The sequence below is a fragment of the Suncus etruscus genome, chromosome 7, assembly GCF_024139225.1.
Source record: "Suncus etruscus isolate mSunEtr1 chromosome 7, mSunEtr1.pri.cur, whole genome shotgun sequence".
Lineage (NCBI taxonomy): Eukaryota > Metazoa > Chordata > Mammalia > Eulipotyphla > Soricidae > Suncus > Suncus etruscus.
This window is the reverse complement of record NC_064854.1, coordinates 123,945,565-123,966,608: the sequence shown is the minus strand read 5'-3', so window position 1 is coordinate 123,966,608 and position 21,044 is coordinate 123,945,565. Positions and strand designations below refer to the sequence as shown.

At 37.4% G+C, this 21,044-nt stretch overlaps 1 protein-coding gene across 11 annotated transcripts in view; it reads right to left on the bottom strand.

The window, feature by feature from the left end:
- Positions 1-21,044, bottom strand: part of DOCK3 (dedicator of cytokinesis 3) — a 391,971-nt gene that overhangs the window by 139,705 nt on the left and 231,222 nt on the right. For all 11 annotated transcript variants that reach the window (XM_049776670.1, XM_049776679.1, XM_049776672.1 and 8 more), the window contains exons 10-12: positions 9,265-9,346; positions 1,204-1,264; positions 666-813 (exon numbers count right to left, since the gene is read on the bottom strand). In XM_049776670.1, coding sequence (XP_049632627.1) covers positions 666-813; positions 1,204-1,264; positions 9,265-9,346 — 291 coding nt within the window. The remainder of the gene's footprint in view (positions 1-665; positions 814-1,203; positions 1,265-9,264; positions 9,347-21,044) is intronic.

Genomic DNA, 21,044 nt, shown 5'->3' with positions numbered 1-21,044 from the left:
GAGTGAAACTTCACGTCCTCAGAAAACTAGCTTTTCTTCAAAGACAGGTTACTGGACTTAAAATAACTGTATGAAGCAAACTGCATCATTAGCCATGATCAGTATTATCCACTACAATAGTTGGTGAAAGTATTAAACACAGAAGACACAAGAGCCGGAGCAAGAGCACAGCGAGAAGAAAATTTGCTTTGCATGCAGCCAACCTGGGATTGATCCTCAGCACCCCATATGGTCCCCTGAGCACTGCCAGGAGTAACTCCTGAGCACAAAGCTTTGAGTAACCCCAGAGCACCTCTGGGTGGGGCCCAAAACAAAACAAAATTAAAAGAACAACAAGACATAAAAGAAATTGCATTTTCAAGACACATGAAATTAGTTTTTCAATAGATAATGAGTTTGGTTAATCTAGGGTAGAAGGGAAAATATGTATCATCAGACTTACCTGCTTTAGAATTACCTGAGAAGTTTATTGAGGCTTGTTTATAGATGTCTGGGCCTCATCACAAGCCTCAAGCCTTAGATCAAAATCTTTCCAACAAAACAACCCCACACACAACTCCTATCCTATGTTATTTTGTACCCCATAAGGTTTGAGAACTGATGCTATCAAGGGCAGTGCTGTATGGATTATATTGCACATTATTAATATTTGCAATATTACTCACGTGTAAACCTTAAGGACAAAATCCTTTTCTTCCTTTAATTCTGTAAGTGACTGTAGGACATCCAGTATGCTTAGGACAGCACATCCATATGGGCGTCTATAGTGCAGGTGAGCAGGACCCTTCTTTGAATCATTCAGAAGCATCCGACCTGGAACAGAAACACCAGAGACAGAAACTCTTTGATCTTCACCTGTTTTCATCCAAAAATTCCAGGGCTATATTGAAAGACTAATTGAAGATTGGGGGTAGGAATCAACTGAGAATGCTAAGACAATTATATAGAGTGGGGTTAGAATGATATAGTATAGTTGGTAAGGTGCCTGCCTTGTATGTGGCTGATCCCTTGTACCCTAGTGTTCCCCCAAGCCTGTCTGTAGTGATCCCAGAGCACAGATAGGAATGATATGCTGAGATTAAGGTAGATTTCCACCACAAACTAAACTAATTCTGGATCTAAAATAATAAGGATCATACTTGATACATGTTATCTTAAGTTGGGTTGGCCTTAGTCATGTTAATAGATGAGGTTGTACAGTACCTATTCGTATCACATGGGCAACAAGATATAAATCTCTCTTCATGTCTTTGCTGCTCAGATCCTAAGAAAAGAGAAACAACAATAAAAGTAAGATGATATTACTAATTGAATTTGCAAAAAAATAACGTCAGTTTGAACCTCATGTTGATTTGCTCTTGTCATTTTATATCAGTGGTTGGGGAAGGGCTATCTACATAACAGTATAGCATTGATAAGATTATTTTAGTGAATGTTTATATACATGTCTTTGGAAGTAACCCCTGAGCACTGCCAGGTGTGACCCAAAAAACAAAACAAAAAATTTTCACATTAAAAATATTAATGATGTTGCTTTATCCATGTTTATTCTAACATGACAGAAATGTCATGTTAAATATTTTCAATGTAGAAAATAATCTAAAATATTTATTCTTTGAATTTGAGGGGATAGAAAGGTGAGGCAAAGGAAATAAAGGGGGCTTCCAGAGACAAAGTGGGGGAGGATGAACATACTGGTGGGAGATATGGTACCGGAGTGTTGTAGGCATAAACCTTCCCATTGACAATATTGTAAAACTACAAAGCTGTGAGTAAAGTTAAAATTTTAAGAAGTTTTTTCTCCACTGAATTTGAGATTTATTCTGTTTTTTTTTTTCATGAATGACTTTTATATACGAGATATGTTTCCTTGAAAATAGAGTAGGTCTTAGAAGATCTCAATAAATGCACCATTTCTAAATTTATATATATCTAAGTTTATATATATATATACATATGTACTAAAGTTTAAAGTCACAAATTACTACTGTATTGCAAACCATAGTATCTCAAAGGAAAATAGGAAGTGAGATATATACTGGTGAAGGGATGGGTGAACACTCTATGACTGAAACTCAATTGTAGAATACTTTGTAACTCTACCTCATAGTGATTCAAAAAAAAAAAAAGAAAAAGAAAAAGAAAATAACTACCTGGAAAATTTAATGTCATAAATCTTCAAGTAAATAAATCCAATTCAGAAATAATGATCCTAAGACTAGAAATATGATAACTTACACATTACTATATTTTGAACACACTACTAAAGTGTGTGTTCATGTATACATACATATTATAACTGAATACATTAACTCAAAATAACAGACTTCCCTTAAAGTTAGAATGTTTCAGACTTCTCACTATCAACTTGTTCCTCATTCTGATCCTTGATTTTAAATTTATTATGATTGATGGAACAAGCTATATTTAATGGAACATGATTTTTCTTCTAGAACACATTCCTTAGCTTCATTTTCCCATTTTCATTTATTTTTTATTGCTGTTGTTCTTGGGACTTTTTTTCCTACTTTCTCTCCATTTCTTCATATTCCACCCCCATCATACAATTCTAGACCTTAGAAACTACTCCATTTAAAGATATATCATAATATTATACAAGAGACACCCCCTGATTGGGAGAAACTATTCACCCAATACCCATCAGATAAGGAGCTAATAGCTAAAATATACAAGGCACAGATGGAACTTTACAAGGGAAAAACATCTAATCCCATCAAAAAATGGGGAAAAGTAATGAAAAGATACTTTGTCAAAGAAGAAATACAAATGGCCAAAGGTACATGAAAAAATGCTCCACATCACTGATCATCAGGAAGATGCAAATCAAAACAACTATTAGGTACCACCTTACACCACAAAGATTGGCGCACATCACAAAGAATGAGAACAAGCAGTACTGGCGAGAATGTAGAGAGAAAGGAATTCTTATTCACTGCTGGTGGGAATGCCATCTAGTCTAACCTTTAAGGAAAGCGATATGGAGATTCCTCCAAAAACTGGAAATTGAGCTCCCATATGATCCAGCTATACCACTCCTAGGGATAGACCCTAGGAACACAAAAATACAATACAAAAATCCATTCCTCACATCTATATTCATTGCAGCACTATTTACAATAGCCAGACTTTGTAAACAACCAAGATACCCTTCAACAGATGAATGGCTAAAGAAACTGTGGCACATATACACAATGGCATTATTATGCAACTGTCAGGAGAGATAAAGTCATGAAATTTTCCTATACATGGATGTACATGGAATCTATTATGCTGAGTGAAAAAAAGTCAGAGGGAGAGAGATAGATGCAGAATAGTCTCACTCATCTATGAGTTTTAAGAAAAATAAAAGACATTTTTGCAATAATTCTCAGAGACAAAAGAGGAGGGCTGAAAGGTCCAGCTCACGACATGAAGCTCATCAGAGACTGATGAGTGCAGTTAGAGAAATAACTACATAGAGAACTATCATAAACAGTAAATGAATGAGGGAAGTAGAAAGCCTGTCTAGAGTACAGGTGAAGGTGAGTGGGGGTGGAGGAGGGAGATTCGGGACACTGGTGATGGAATGTTGCACTGGTGAAAGGGGGTGTTCTTTATATTATGAAACTCAAGTACAATATTATTTGTAATCAAGGTGTTTAAATAAAGATATTAATAAAAAAAGGTGAGTACCAAACTCATAAGAAAGAAAACAATAAAGATGTATCATAAAATTAAAAGAAATTGAAGACTGTGGGATGCATTCAGAAGCAGGATGGTTTTACAGGGCAGAAAAGAACAGATGATTGTCTATGTTCAATAAAGCAGAAAAAGGGACAAACAAGCAATCACATGGCAATTAGGATTTTGACTGAACTTTGAATTGAGAGTTTGCTTTCTTTATTTAGGTTTTTGAATCACACTTGCTGATGTTCTGAGGCTACTCTTGGCTCAGTGCTTAGGGTTCTCTCCTGGAATTGCTTAAGGCAGTGTTTTTCAACCATATTGTGCAAAGGCACACTTTTTTCATGAAAAAAAAATCATGAGGCACACCACCATTTGAAAATGTTAAAAATTTAACTCTGCCTATATTGATTATATATAAAGTAATTCTCTTGAATAGGAATCAAATAAACACAAAGAAATTATTTTATAATTATTTTATTATGAAATAATCTAATGATTAGTCTAAGTGTGAGCCAAAGCTGCATGTTATGAATGAAACTGGATTTTTTCCCACAGCACACTAGTGTACGAGTGGTTGAAAAATGCTGCCTTAAGGGATCTTGCCATGTTCAACAAAGAATTGGACCTCTTCTATGCAAAGCTTGTACTCTAGTCCTCTGAGTTACCTCTCTGGCCAAGTTTTCATTATTTAAAATTCTGTTACAGTTTAGAATGGGGTTAGGAGGAAGGGCTAAGCAAGGCATCTAAAATGCATAATATAAGGAGGTCTCACTCCCAGAACACTGTACTTCATTTGCCTCTGCAGAGCAGTTTGGAATAAATAAAAGGGAAGAAACAAAGTGTGGGAACAACAAATATCCAAAGGGAACTGAACTGAATAGTAGAATGTGCTTACTTAGAGATAGAGTGGGTAGTTGGGAGAGATCCTTTGGACCTTGATGAAAGAAAGTGAACATTCTGATGATATCTGTGGTGTTGGAAGAATGTATGTATGAAATTCTACTGTTAACAGCATTGTAAATCATGATACCACAATAAAAATGGGGGGGGGGAAGAGTCACTATAAACTAATAGGTAAAGATAAAACTGAAGCTTATTTAGATTTTAGATGGTTATTTCTTCAAATTCTTGATGGAATAATAAAACATTCTTACAGTAAAATAATTATCAAAAATAATATAACATAAAAATTGTTATCTGGGGGTCAGAGAAATAGTACAGCAGGTAAGGCACTTGCTTTGAATGGACTTGACCTGGGTTCAATTCCTGGTACCACATATGGTCACTCTGAGCCCTGTTGCAAGTGATTCTCAGAACAGGAGGAAGTCCTGAGCATGGCTGAATGTAGCTCAACCCTTCCTCCAAGTAAGATGAAGATAATTGAGGTAAAATAACATTTTAAGAAAAATTATTATTTTTATTAGCCTATATCATATCATACTAGTAAGCTATTTAAGACTAAATGCCAAGTATGGCTATCCATGTTAAAATATCCATAATATTTTTAAAAATAATATTTTATTTAAACACCTTGATTACAAACATGATTGTGGTTGGGTGTAAAGAACACCCCCCATCACCAGTGCATCATTCCCATCACCAATGTCTCAATTTTCCCTCCTCCCCACCCCACCCCTGCCTGTACTCTAGACAGGCTTTCTATTTCCCTCATATATTCTCATTGTTAAGATAGTTCTCAATGTAGTTATTTCTCTAACTAAGCTCATCACTCTTTGTCGTGAGCTTCATGAGGTGAGCTGAACTTCCAGCCCTTCTCTCTTTTGTCTTTAAAAATTATTGCAAAAATGTCTTTCATTTTTCTTAAAACCCATAAATGAGTGTTCCATAATACTTTTAAAGACAAGATGTGAAAAGTAGTTTTCACCATTCATCATGTGAGCAAGATTTGAAGTGTTCATTAGAGCTCAGTATCTCAGGTTGTTCCAATGTTCCATTGGAAAGAGAGCAGTCAACTTAATTCCTTGAGCTGGACTGCTCTTTTTCTGAAGAGCTACAGACTTAAAAAAACAAACAAAAAAAAAAAAACAAAAAAAAACAAACAAAGCCAACTCATTTATACATATGCTGTAGAAAAGAGGGCAACATTTTAGTATCTGTAGATTTACAACAAGTTTATTCTTAATTTCAAGAAATAGCTACCTAAAATTCTAGGTTGAAATGTGAAAAGAGTATAAATAAATGTAGAATCTATTGTGTCTACCAATACAGAGAACGCAGCACAATTTCATTTTCTGAATGGTAACTCAAGTAAACATTCTTTTTATATACCAAAAAATTACTGAAACTGTAGTATCAAGTAGTGAGTAAATGCACAAACATGTTCTCACATACTCATCCCCAATCACTGTTTATTACAAGTCTGCAAAATTATCACTAATTAGACATTCACATAAATATGAAATACCTTCTTCTTAGATAATATTAATCCTAAATAGAAAGCTCTGAAATTAACATGGGAAACAAAACAAAACAAAAACAAAGGCTTTATAGAGATCAGGATTATGCCATGAACAATAAGCTATGTGGTTCTAAAGTCTACTTCAGTAAACCCCATAAACTTAAGTTTGTTTGTTTTTCTTTTATTTTGGTGCTAAGGTAAACTAACATACTAGCATTGATCAAAACTATGGCTGCAATTTTTGCATTTACACTGAAAGTTTTTAACATATATGGCAATCTGAAAATATCTTTCAACCCACATGAGAAACTCAAGTTTTAGATAATAAAAAAGGTGCTCACCAAATTTATTATTTTATCAAACTTAAAGCTTAAATATGAAAATTTTGGCTAACACAAATTCGCTAAATTTTTTCTTTTTGAATAACTTCAAAATTTTCATATCTCTTTAAAAAAAATTGGGGCTAGGACCAGGGAGAAGACAAAAAAGGCTCTAGCACTTTGATTCCCAGCACTTCATGGTCCCTGGGACACTGCTGGGAGTAGCCCCACTTGAAAGCACTGAGCTTATACACTCAGGACCATTAGGTATATGAGCCCCCAAAGCAAAAAATTAGGAGACACATTTCAAAAGAAAGTACTGAAGTGGTATTTTTAGCAGCTTTGTACTTTTTCTCACTGTGGTTGAATAAAACACATCATGGGTGAGTATTAATGTATGTCTCTAATTTATAAAGTTGGAACTACAATTGAGGCCTCTGAGCACATACAGTTAAAAATTCTACTAAGGGGCTAGAGAGATAGCCGGTAGGTTGTTTGCTTTGAAAGCTGAACCAGGACTACCCAGGTTTGATTCCCGGCATCCCATATTGTCCCCTAAGCCTGCCAGGAGTAATTTCTGAACACAGAGCCAGGCATAAACTCTGAGCACCACCAAGTGTGGCCAAAAAACTAAAGAAAAATAATTTTAAGTAATTTTTAAGTAAAAAATTTGATTTACTGTAATTATATTTAAATATCATCATGATTAACCATGTTTTTCAATAGACAGGATTGCAATCATTATATTCAAAGACGATACAAACAGCATTGTTCCCGCTATGCCAAAGAAAAATATCAACTATTTCTAGAATATCAGAAAATCAGGATCTAGAAAATCTCCTAAGGTCCCTGAGACATTCTAAACACAGGGGCGTCTCATCTCATTCTAATTCTGTTTCAGAAAGGCAGCTCCAGAGAATCACATTAACTCTTCCCTCCCACAGTTTTGTAACTTCAATCCTATTAACTGCAATTTGGACTTTTACCTCAGATCTTTTCCTTTTCAATAGAGAGCACTGATTTTCCTTGACTAAATAATTTGAACTCATTTAATGATCTCCAGGATACATTTTATTTTTCCTGCTCCTTCTTGCTATACAATTTTCTAAATATTCAATTCAAATAGGGACAAAAATCGTTTTAGTTTAGCTAGGCTTACTAATATTTCTGTACATCTGAGGAATTAAAAAAAAACTCTTGCGAGCACTAGCCTAGGACAGACTGTGGTTCGATCCCCCTCGCCTCCCCGCCCCCCCCCACGTCCCATATGGTCCCCCAAGCCAGGAGCGATTTCTGAGTAAACCCCTGAGCATCACTGGGTGTGGCCCAAAAAAACAAAACTCTTCTGTGAAAATACTTTCTGACTCCGAAGCAACACCATTTTAGGTTTTAAAAGGTAAAAGAATTAAAAAGTTAAATAAATTCAATTTTATCTTCCAGAGAAAGTCATATATAAAATCTCCAGATATATTTCATTTGTGTTTAAGAGGCAAAATGTAGACTCTGAGACACATGTCATCCATCAGTTAAGTAGCAAGATCCAGAGTGGTGGATCTATGAGACTAACAGATTTCCTTACACTTAGGGATTTTGAAGTATTTTTGTATCAGTGAATATTCCATTTATAGTCAAAACTGGTTGAAATTTATGACAGTCCTATTTCTCTTCAGCAAGTAACTCAGATAAATAAAACTGGACTGATGCTGGAGATATATTTAAAGAGTAAGGTACTTAGCACGTGGCCAACACTGGTTCTATTCCTGACACCACATATGGTCCTCAAAACACTGCTAGGATGGATCACTGAGCAGAGTCAGGTGTGTTCCCCAAACCAAAAAAATAATTAAAATAAGAAATATAAACAAACTGAACAGTTTTATTAACTGGGTAAGAGAAACCCAGAATCAACTTGAGAAATATTCAAGCCAATATGGTTTGGTATTGTTGAGATTTAACCATTTTTCAATAAGCAGATAACCAAGCCTTCTGTGACCTGATGAGACAATGAATAGCAGCACGGTTATTCAGAAAAAATTAAACAACAGACCACAGCAGAAAAAGACCCTCCATTTGATACTTGAAAGAGAATGCCACTTAGTTGTTCTGTCTTTAAATGTACTCTTTAAAAAACTGCAATGCTATAAATTTAAGAGAATACCTTGAGATAAACTATATTTACATGTCAGGATATTTCCAAGTGGTTTTGAATAAGAATTGTAAAACTGGGGCCAGAGAGATAGCATGGAGATAAGGCATTTGCCTTTTATGCAGAAGGATGGTGGTTTGAATCCCACCATCCCATATGGTCCCCTGAGCATGCCAGGAGTAATCCCTGAGTGCTGCTGGGTATGACTCCCCCACCCCCCACCCCCCCGCCAAAAAAAAAAAAAGAATTGTAAGATGTTCAGCATGTATTCTATTTAATATTTTAAAAAACCCATATCAATAAGTGTGCTTGAGGGCCAGAAAGATAATATAGCAAGTAAGCCATGCATGCCTTACATGCAGCTGACCTGTCATCATACATGGTCCCCAGTGGCCCACAAGGAGTGATCCCTGGGCACAAAGTCAAGAGTAAGGCTTGTGCATAGATGGATGCAGCCCTCAAATAAAAAAGAAGGTACTCAATTATATCCCTTTAATAAGAATTAAATGAGAACTGTATAGCTCTTTTCAGTTTTCCTTAGATATTTTATTAAAACTTGATAACAAAATAAATCAACATAATCACCTCAGTGTAGGAAAATAAGAGATAAATGCTTGTTTCTTGGGTGACAATATCCACATAGGAGGCCCCAATTAGTCAAGAGAAGATAAACTAAGAGAATTTGCACATACTGTAAAAAGAGCACACATTCGTTCTATCTTCTCTGGGTTCCGTGGTCCACCATTTTTGTTCAGTCTCACCAAAAACCGCTCACTGAAATATAAGAGAGATAGAGATAAATGTAATAGACTGTATATTTCAGAACAAATAAAAGTGACATTTATGATAAACTTCAACAGTTTTAGAACATCTCAAGTGACAGGCAAAAACCAAACTACATGTCTAGTGATAGGACATTATCTTTATTGCCAAACAACATACAGCAGACATCATTAACTGCCTTATTCTTTACTTACAAGTTGTGTTTCTTTCCCCTTCAAAAGTATATATTCTGAGGGCAGCAATGAGATTGCTCGTATGTTTATCCCACACATAACCAGAGTTTTAGGCATAATGATAAGCATGTAACAAGCAAAAACATTCTCTAATGTGAACAATTATATCATAAAAATATTTCTCATAATAGGCACTTCATATTCTAAATTACATTACTCAATTTATATTTTTTTATTTTTGTTTTGTTTTGGTTTTGATTTTGGGTCACACCCAGCAGCGCTTAGGGGTTACTCCTGGCTCTCTACTCAGAAATTGTTCCTGGCAGGCTTGGGGGACCATATGGGATGGCAGGATTTGAGCCTCTGTCTTTCAGCATGCAAGGCAAATGCCCTACCTCCATGCTATCTCCAGCCCCAATTTATATTTTCATATAATCAAACTTTTTTTTTTTTTTGGTTTTTGGACCACACCCGGCGGTGCTCAGGGGTTACTCCTGGCTGTCTGCTCAGAAATAGTTTCTGGCAGGCATGGGGGACCATATGGGATGCCAGGATTCGAACCAACCACCTTTGGTCCTGGATTGGCTGCTTGCAAGGCAAACGCCGCTGTGCTATCTCTCCAGGCCCATAATCAAACATTTTTAATATTCTATACTCAAGAGAATAATTTTAGGGCTAAGAATAAATGCTATAGAAAGTTACAAAAATGTGGGTGAAAGTCAAAGAGAAATAATGTGTTTTATTATTAAAGTAAAAATTTTAATTTAAGGGGTTGGGGATAGTACAGAGGTTAGGACTCTGCTTTGCATGTGCCTGATCTGGATTTGATTGCTGACTTTACAAACTTTACTGTGTATAGTCTAAGCATTGCCAGGTATGGCACTAAAGATCTCTGAGCACTGGGGTAGTGTTAGGGAAAGTTCAAGGAATCGAGATTACAGCACAAGGTGGGTAGAAGAGAAAGGAATTTATTTGCATGGACCAAGAGTTCAGATAGCCCTGCCAACTCTTGGCCCTAAACAAGGGTCCGCTCTTGTTTTTAGGTCTTCAAATGCAGAAGCAGGCAAACAATCAACCAGATGGAAGAAAATGATATAGCTTAGAGCAGAAATTAATAAAAAAAAAAAAAGGAAACCCAAAAACAATCCAAAAGATCAATGAAAGCAAAAGTTGGTTCTTTAAAAAAACAAACAAACAAAACACCAAGGGCCTGGAGAGATAGCACAGCGGCATTTGCCTTGCAAGCAGCCGATCCAGGACCAAAAGGTGGTTGGTTCGAATCCCGGTGTCCCATATGGTCCCCCGTGCCTGCCAGGAGCTATTTCTGAGCAGACAGCCAGGAGTCACCCCTGAGCAATGCTCGGTGTGGCCCAAAATCAAAAAACAAAACAAAACAAAAACAAAACAAAACAAGATCTATAAACAATTAGCAAAACACTCTCTCTCTTTCTCTCTCTCTCTCTCTCACTCTCTCTCTCTCTCTCACATGCACACACACACACACACACACACACACAAAGAGAGGAAACTTATACTCAATTAGAAAGAAAAGGAGGAGATACTACAGAAACTCAAAGGGTAATCAGAGATCACTTTGGGAAACTTTATGCCTCAATACAAGATAACTTAGAAGAAATGGATAAATTCTTGGATTCTTGGGGCCGGAGCAGTGGTACAGCGGTAGGGCATTTGCCTTGATTGCGGCTGACCTAGGATGAATTGCAGTTCGATCCTGTGGCATCCAAGATAGCCCCTCAAGCCAGGAGCAATTTCTGAGCAAATAGCCAGGAGTAACACCTGAGCATTACCAGGTGTGGCCCAAAAACTAAAAAAAAATCTTTGACTCTTATAACCTTCCCAAGGTTAAACCAAGATGATCTGGAATATCTGAACAGCTCTATCACTATTGAGGAAACTGAAATGGGAATCAAAAGTCTTCCCCCAAACAAAGGCCATGCCCAGATGAATTAAATACTGAATTCTTTCAAGCCTTTACAGAGGACCTACTGCCAATTCTTCTCAGGCTCTTCCAGGAAATTGAAGAAACAGAAACACTCCCAAAGAATTTCTATGAATCTAGCATCACCCTAATACCAAAAGCAGACAGAGATGCTAAAAAACAAAAAACCCAAAAAACTACAGACCAATATCCTGGATGAACACAGATGCAAACAAAGATCCTCAGCAAAATTCTAGCAAATAGAATCCAACAGCTCTTCAAGAACATCAATACACAATGACTAAGAAGGATTCATTCTAGAGATGCAAGGATAGTTTAACATACACAAGTCAATTAACATAATACAACATATCAACAAAATAAAAAATAAAAAAAACTGTTATGCCACTAAACTGGAGAACCTAGAAGAAATGGAATAATTTTTCAAATCATACAATCTTCTAAGACTGGATCAGAAGGAAGTAGGAAACCTGAATAGACCAATCATGATTAAGAAAGTTGAAAATGTAATTAAGAATCTTCCTGGGCCGGAGCTGTGGTGAAAGCGGTATGGCGTTTGCCTTATGCACGCTAACCAAAGATGGACCACGTCCCCCAACCCAGGAGCGATTTCTGAGCGCAGAGCCAGGAGTAACCCCTGAGCGTCACTGGATATGGCCCAAAATCCAAACAACAACAACAACAACAACAACAAAAACTTCCTGAGGGTCAGAGTAATAGTATAGTGGGCAGAGCATTTTCCTTTAATGTGACCAACCCGGATTCAATCCCCTTCGGAATTCCGTAAAATTCCCTCAGCCTGCCAGGAATAATTTCTGAGTACAGGGCTAGGAGCATCCCTTGAGTGCTGTGTGTGGCCAAAAAAAGGGGAATCTTTCTGAGTACAAAATTCCAGATCTAAACAGGCTCATGAGTTCTATCAAAACTTTCAAAGAATACTTACCTATACTCAAAATTTTCAAAACATAAAAGAAACAGTAATCCAGAAATCCTTTCTGACAACTTCTATGAAGCCAACATGACTAATAAATGAAAAGTTGACAAAAATATTACAGAAAACAAAGGACACTGCTAATTAATACTGATGAAAGATCCTTAAAATCTTAGCCAAAATAAATATATCAAAAGAATACCATGATCAAATGGAATTTCTTTAAATTTTATTTTATTGAAACAATTATTATCAACAACATCCTTCATAGTTGAATTTGAGATATACAATGAGTCAGGGGCCTTCCCACCACCAGTGTCAACCTCCCCCCACCAATTGACCCAGAATTCACCATCGCCAACCTTTTCCCCCTGGCCTGCCAGTATAACAAGGCCTTTTAAGTTTAGGTCCCAATATTCTATTATCGTTGACTTTGGCTTGAATATTTAGTTCTAACCTTATTTATTTTCCCACCAATGCATCCGAGACCACTTGGCTCCTTGACCCCAGCCTTTCTTTGGTCAAGTGAAATTTGATCCAGGGATGATGCATGAACTACAACCACTGAATGCCACCCTATACAACAGAAAAGGCCTACCTCGGCAGCTGAAATAAAATATGAGCAGCTAGATCCTCTCAGGTGAGAGTGGACTATAGGGCTAAAAACTCTGGGTTTTCCGTTTTGGAAGAGGATTGGACAGAGCGTGCGTGCGCATATGCATGCACGCACACACACGCACGCGCGCACACACACACACACACACACACACACGGACAGAGCACACGGACAGAGCACACACACCCTGGCACCGGAATATCCTGCAGCCCCTGCCCACTGCAGCCTACAAACACACACACACACACACACACACACACACACACACACACACACACACACACACACACAAGTGGCTTGGCTCTTCCATCATGCCCTAAAAGAGAGTAATGGCCAGTGATACTTCCAAAGTAGTCTGGTCCTATCTGACATCTCTGTGGCATACAAAGGAAGGTAGGGGTGCAAACTATCCTTTCTGTATGAACTACGACAGCTGAATATGCTCTCTGAAAGAAACAGCCCTGTTCCACAACTTAACCTTATCAAACTTCCAAGCCACCAAATAGATCTCACGTGGCCAAATGCAGCCATCTGACAGCTCAATCTCACAGGAAATCTTATGGGAGAGTAATGTAGTAATTTTTCAGTGAGCCTAAACAGTAATATGAAAGGCTCAAGTAGTACCAACCATAGCTCAGTAAATCCTTAGATACTGATAACACAGAGAGATAACAGTAAATTTGAATTGACCCATGTTGATCTATGTTTTGATATTCCATTTTCCTTTGTGTTGTAACAAGCAATATAAAGTAAATTTGTTTGTGCCTGCATATACTACAGGCAGGCTATTGTGGTGAGTGGGATTTTGGGGACCTGGGTGAAGGGAAAGTCACTCTGGTGGTATGATTGGTGTTTGAACATTTAGTGCCTTAAATTACTGTATTATGAATAATTTTATTTTTATATATTTTTATTAGAAATAATGGTGATATAATAAAAATAAAATGATGAAGTTGAAAAATTCCTTGGAAAAAATTGGGTATTGTTCAAAGGGCTGAATCATAAGATTTGCATATATGAGATCCTTAGTTTGACCCTTTGCAGTGCATAACACCCAGTGCACTGCCTGGTCTGACCCTGGTGGGTAGTTCTCAGCGCTGCTGAGCCCCAAACCCCCCATCACTATGTTCTAGCATTGAACCAGAGCCTTGTATTTTTTTCCTTAATAAATCTTTATTTAAGGAGCAGAAGTGATAGCATGGAGGTAAGGTGTTTGCCTTGCATGCAGAAGGACGGTGGTTCAAATCCCAGCATCCCACATGGTCCCCCAAGCCTGCCAAGAGTGATTTCTGAGCGGAGAGCCAGAAGTAACTCCTGAGCACTGCCGGGTCTGACCTAAAAATTAAAAAAAAATCTTTATTTAAGAACCATAGCCTTGTATTACTGGTCTAATTACTACAAGTACTGCTTATAAACAAATATTTATTATTTTATGTGGAAATACATAATTCTACACCTGTGGGGTTACTGACATCAGAAACAATACTCCCGGGGCCCGGAGAGATAGCACAGCGGTGTTTGCCTTGCAAGCAGCCGATCCAGGACCAAAGGTGGTTGGTTCGAATCCCGGTGTCCCATATGGTCCCCCGTGCCTGCCAGGAGCTATTTCTGAGCAGACAGCCAGGAGTAACCCTGAGCACCAAAAAAAAAAAAAAAAAAAAAAAAAAAGAAACAATACTCCCCTGTCTCTTCAATTGCAAAGAATGTTCCTAACTAAGGTAGATCTCACTGTCCCACTATGTTCCACATTTCTTAGAGCCTTTCATGTTTTAACTGGTTTTCAGTTTGTGAAGTTCACAAAAACTGCTTACCCCCCTCTCATCTCGCAAAATCTTTTGGTATACATCTAATTATTTCTTGTTTTGCTAGTGTCTATAATCAGTATAATGACTTCATTCTGCTTTCTACTAAAATTCACACAATCCAAGGAAAACATTTATCCATTGTTTTCTGATTTGTCAACAGTTATTTTACAAAGAAGTGGTTAGCTACTATAAGGAAACACTTCACTGAATATAATTATACTTGTTTCTAAACTTCTCAGAAATGTAAAGTGTTATAATTTTTTTAGTTTATTTAAAACTTTTTTCTTTATTTAAACATCTTGATTACATATATGATTGTGATTAGGTTTCAGTCATGTAAAGAACACCCTCTTCACCAGTGCAACATTCCCACCACCAATGTCCTAAATCTCCCTCCACCCCACCCCCCCCACCTGTACTCTAGACAGGCTTTCTAGTTCCCTCATTCATTCACATGATTATGGTAGTTCTCTGTGTAGTTATTTCTATAACTGCATTCACCACTCTTTGTGGTGAGCTTCATGAAGTGAGCTGGAAGTTCCAGCCCTCCTCTCATTGTCTCTGAGGATTGTTGCAAAAATGACTTTTATTTTTCTTAAAACCCATAGATGAGTGAGACTATTCTGCGTCTCTCTCTCTCCCTCTGATTTATTTCACTCAGCATGATAGATTCCATGTACATCCATGTATAGGAAAATTTCATGACTTCATCTCTCCTGACGGCTGCATAATATTCCACTGTGTATATGCACCATAGTTTCTTTAGCCATTCGTCTGTTGAAGGGTATCTTGGTTGTTTCCAGAGCCTGGCTATTGTGAATAGTGCTGCAATAAATATAGGTGGGAGGAAGGGGTTTTTGTATTGTATTCTTGTGTTCTTAGGGTATATCCCTACGAGTGGAATAGCTGGGTCAAATGGGAGCTCAATTTCCAGATTTTGGAGGAATCTCCATATCGCTTTCCATAGAGGTTGGACTAGACGGCATTCCCACCAGCAGTGAATAAGAGTTCCTTTCTCTCCACATCCCCGCCAGCACTGACTGTTCTCATTCTTTGTGATGTGCGCCAATCTCTGTGGTGTGAGGTGGTATCTCATTGTTGTTTTGATTTGCATCTCCCTGATGATTAGTGACGAGGAGCATTTTTTCATGTGCCTTTTGGCCATTTGTATTTCTTTTTTATCAAAGTGTCTGTTCATTTCTTCTCCCCATTTTTGATGGGATTAGATGCTTTTTTCTTGTAAAGTTCTGTCAGTGCCCTATATATTTTGGATATTAGCCCCTTATCCGATGGGTGTTGGGTGAATAGTTTCTCCCACTTGGTGGGTGACTCTTGTATCCTGGGCACTATTTCTTTTGATGTGCAGAAGCTTCTCAGTTTAATGTATTCCCATCTGTTGATCTCTGCTTCCACTTGAAGGCATAGTATTTTTTACATTCCCATGCATATGCATATTAGTTTATGTTAACCTCAAAAGTTTAAGTAGGGTTTTTTTTTATTTACTTAAGGTTTAGAGTCAAAGGAGCAAAGTAAAAACGGTGTTAGAGTGGCAATTATTGTTTGCCTAGGCCCACCAAGATATGGGTGACATGGAAAGGAAAAGCCTTGGAATAAATACAAGGAGACCCTACCCCTGAAGTTTCCTGGCATAAGACCTGCTGTAGGTTCCGGCAAAATAGTTTGTCTAAACCAAGTCCCTGTAGTGTCAATACAGTTTTATTTTTCAAAAAGTCTCTGTTGTTGGCAAAAGATCCTGGAATCTACATATCCTACATTGAAGTCAGGCTGGTGTCGAGCATCCTCTAGTTTCACCTCACAATTAAAGGGCAATGCAGAGAGCCCTGTCCAGTAAGCAGGACATTATTGTTGTTAAGTCTTCTCAGTGTTAAGGGAAGTCTCTTTTGAGTAGGTCTATGTCAGAGCAGCAGTAGGGTCATACTAAAAAGCAAGGACTGGGAGGTATCTTGAAGCTGTTATTACAGATTGAAGTTGTAAAAACTTGAAGCTGTCTTACAAAGCCACAGTTATCACAGCAGCATGGTATTGGAACAAACACGTTTGGATCAATGGGTCAGAATAAAATATCCAATGATAAATCATCTTGTCAACTAATTTTTGACAGAGGAGTCAAAAATGAAATGGAAAAAAAACAGCCTCTTCAACAAAAGGTGTTGGTACAACTGGATAATCACATGTAAAAATTTAAACCTGGATCCATATCCCATACCTTACACAAAAGGCAAGTCAAAGTGGATCAAAGATCAGACCTGAATCAATAAAATACATTGAGGAAAACATAGGCAGAACATTCCATGACTCGGACCTTAAAGGAGTCTTCATGGACATGATGCCTAATGATAAAGGCAACAGAATCAACTCTGAACAAATGGGACTACATGAAACTAGGAAGTTTCTGGATGGCAAAGAAAATACAGGCTAAAATTAAAAGACAGCTTATTTAGTGGAAGTTATTTTCACTCAAGACATAACCCAACAATCAGAGAAAGGGTTGCTCTCCATGATATACAAAGTATACAGATTAATGCTGAAAATCCAAAAACCACATCAAAAAATGGGAGAAAAATAATAATGGACAACTCTCCAACTTGGCCCATAAAAAATGCTCACCATCACTTAAGGAAATCCAAATCAAGATGACAATGAGCTATCATCTTATACAGTGAGAATGACACATAGCGAAAATACTTGGAACAATCTGTGCTTGTAGGGATGTGGTGAAAGGTACTCTCAATTATTGCTGGTGGGAATGTTGTCAGTTCAACCCCTATGGAAAACAGTATGGAAGGCTCTCAGTAAACTCAGAATCAAGTTGCCATATGACCCAACAAACCCACTTTTGGGTATCTATCCCCAGGACAGAAAAAAAAGTGCATTTAAAGGATGTTTGCACAGTACTATTCATTACAGCATTCAATACAATAGCTAAGAGTTGGAATCAACCTAGATGTCCAACAACAGAAGAATGGATCATGTACATAAGCTGTAAGGAATGATGCAATCATGCAATTTGTTGCAACATGAATAGCTGAAAGATAGCATGTTAAATAAAGTAAGCCAAAAAAAGAAAGATAAATACAGGATGATATTTCTTATATTTGATATTTAGAATAACTGCATAAAGGAATGCAATGGTTTAAATGAGGATTGCCTAAACACTTCTGGCCCCAGAGTGTAGTGAGGAAAAGGAAAGAGAGTGAAGGGGAAGAAAGACAAATGTGAAATAATGGTCGGCAGGGATCAAGAGGATTCAGATACATTGTTGGTGTTAAAAAAAAGAACAGAACAAACAATGGAATCAACAACACTGAATTAATGAGACCCAAACTTTAACAACCAAACTTGAAAATGTTTTGTTATGATGACAGGCTGGAGTGGGAGTTATATAGCCTGGAATGGACTCCAGGTACACTGGTGGAGAGAAGCCAAAACTGGTGGTGGGATTGGGGCTGAAACATTGTGTGTCTAAGACATAATTAACTATGAATAACTGAATCAAATAGCAATGCTTTAAATAAAACTTAAAAAATTATATAGAATTGAATTCTTTAAGTTGAATCTGCAACAAATATAAGTGTCTTAATAATTAAGGTTACTTGTTTTTATGAGAGTTCTAATTCCTGGTTGGCTTTGCATTTCATATATTTTTTTCATTCACAGCAATTCATCTATCACTATAACAAATATCCTGAGTCTACCAATGAGGTGTTGAACCTGTTCAGAATCTCAGATGTTCAGGGAGTGCATTTGCCGAAGATTCTGTTTTTAAATGTAAGCATGCTCTTCAAATAAATTCAGAGAAATTCTCAACTCTTTCAATCCCGTCTTCATGCTTCTCATCTCTGTGGAGATGGATATCAACTACTTAGCATCTCTCTTATGATTAACTAGAAGGTACTTAAAATAAGGCAAGAAGTCCAATACTATATACTACATGGCACAACTCAACACATTAGGCACATTAGGACATCTTTAATATTACCTCAAAGATTCATTTTCCACTTGGCTCTATTTCTAAAAAAATCAAGTTTTCTCACTTCTTAAGCACATAAAGCAAAAGTGCATAAAGGGAATCTATAAAGGTAAATTGGGACTGTAGTTTTCAAATTTACCATCAATAAAAGCTTTTATCTTCTTGTCAACACAAACTACAATGTAAAACTCTAAATCTGAGCTACTTAGGTTGGAAGAAAGACGGGGATAGGTGAGAGGCAGAGGCAAGAATTCTCCCTACTTAGGTCTCTTCCCTAGTTACATTCTGTCCTTGAAACACTTTAAGGTCAAGGAATATTATTTGGAGATAGAGAGTCCCCAAGAGGTGCTCAGGAGGACCCAGGGCCTTTCCTGTGATTCTCAACCAGACAGGCAGTTCAATATGAAGGCCCAATGATATTATGCTGCTCAGGTCCTGCAGTGCTAGGTCACATCTGGTAGTGTTTAATGAAACACATAATACTAGGATCAAAATAAACCTCTGTGCTATCTCTCTTGCCCATCTATAGGATATTTCTATAATTACTAGTACTCTTCCAAAGTTCTTTCCCACCCTCTTTTTGTATTTCAACATTTATGGGCTTTTCTGAGCAAGTCTAGAAATAATGAAACAATATTGTCTCTCACCTCAAGGTTCTAAATCTAATAAAAGAGATACACACACAAATTGTAACACAATGAAAAAATACTATTCTTACACTTACACCCTTACTGTGAAGCTCTGCAGGAGATAAATACATTGAAACAGACTCTTGTAACCTTGCTAATTTGGGGCATTTAGTAAGGAATAGGTAGCTATGAAAACAAAGGTATTGAGGGAAGAGAGTAAACTAAATAAAGACTGGAGTATGTGACAGCTCCATAGGGTGGGGGTGGGGGAGTTATATGAGTGAAGACGACACTGGAGAACCACACTGTGTGACAGTGGTCAAAATCAGCATTGTCTTAAATAAAATGACTCTCCAATCTTAACTATTACCAGTACCGAAGTTTGTTAAAACACGTTAATGCAGATTTCCGGAGGGCACATGCCAAAATGGATTAGAGAACTAGATAAAATGATTCCTGCAAGTCAGTTCAAATAAACGCAAATCTGTATTGTTTGCTGGTCTGAGTCACATCTTATGGTATTTATTAATTTCTAGTGGGACGTGACCATTATGTAAAGCTTAAAATTTTGTGCTGATCATCTGTAGGATATAAAAGATAATATGATAATAATACCCAAAAATAATAGAGACAAGGGCCAGGAGGACTAGTCCATGGTAGGAAGCTTGTCATAAAGAATGGGGGCATTCAGTTTGGACAGAGAAGGGACCACTATGATAAAGATAGTTGAAAATGGTCACTCTGGACCAAAACCAAGAATCTATATTGTATTTTAATTTTGCTTATTTTTGGGTACAAACCCAATGCTCAGGGCTTACTCCTGGTTCTGCAATCAGGGATCACTCTTAGTGGAACTGGGAGACCACATGGAGTGCCAAGGATTGAAACCAGGTTGGCCATAGGCAAGACAAGTCCGCTAACTGTTGTAATACCATTCCAGTTGAGAATCTGTATCTTATTATTTTTAATTGCTTTATTTACACACCATGGTTACAAAATTGTTCGTTCTTGTACTTAAGTCATATAATGTACACCATCCTTCATCAGTGCACGAACACCCATGTCTCCTGTTTCCCTCCCATCCCCTACCCCCTGCACCCCTGACTTGCTCTAGGTCAGAAAAATTGCTTCTCTCTCACTCTCTCCCCCACTTTCCTTTTTGGTACCTTGGTTTGCAATACTGTTAAAAGGGGGGAGGCTGCCTTGTCTGCTAGTTTCTCCACTTTCAGTGCAAAGTTCTTGTCCAGAACAATCAGAATCTACATTTTAAAAAGGTCTTGGCTGTTAGGATTCAGAAAAATGTTTGGAACTCCTGAAATGCAACTATGAAAACTGATCTCCTAAGCATTTCTTTGGAATGATTACTTGTGCTGCTGTGATGAAACTGAGTTGGTAATCAAAAATACTCCAAAGACAACAACTGGAATTAACTCTAGCAAGCTGTGATAGTTTTGTAACTAAACAAAAATAGGTGAAAATGATGTGACAAAGCCATAGTACAGTAGACTCATGTCTTGCATGCGGCCAACCTGAATTCAATGCCTGGCACCCAATATGGTCCCCCATACTCTGCTAGGAAAATTC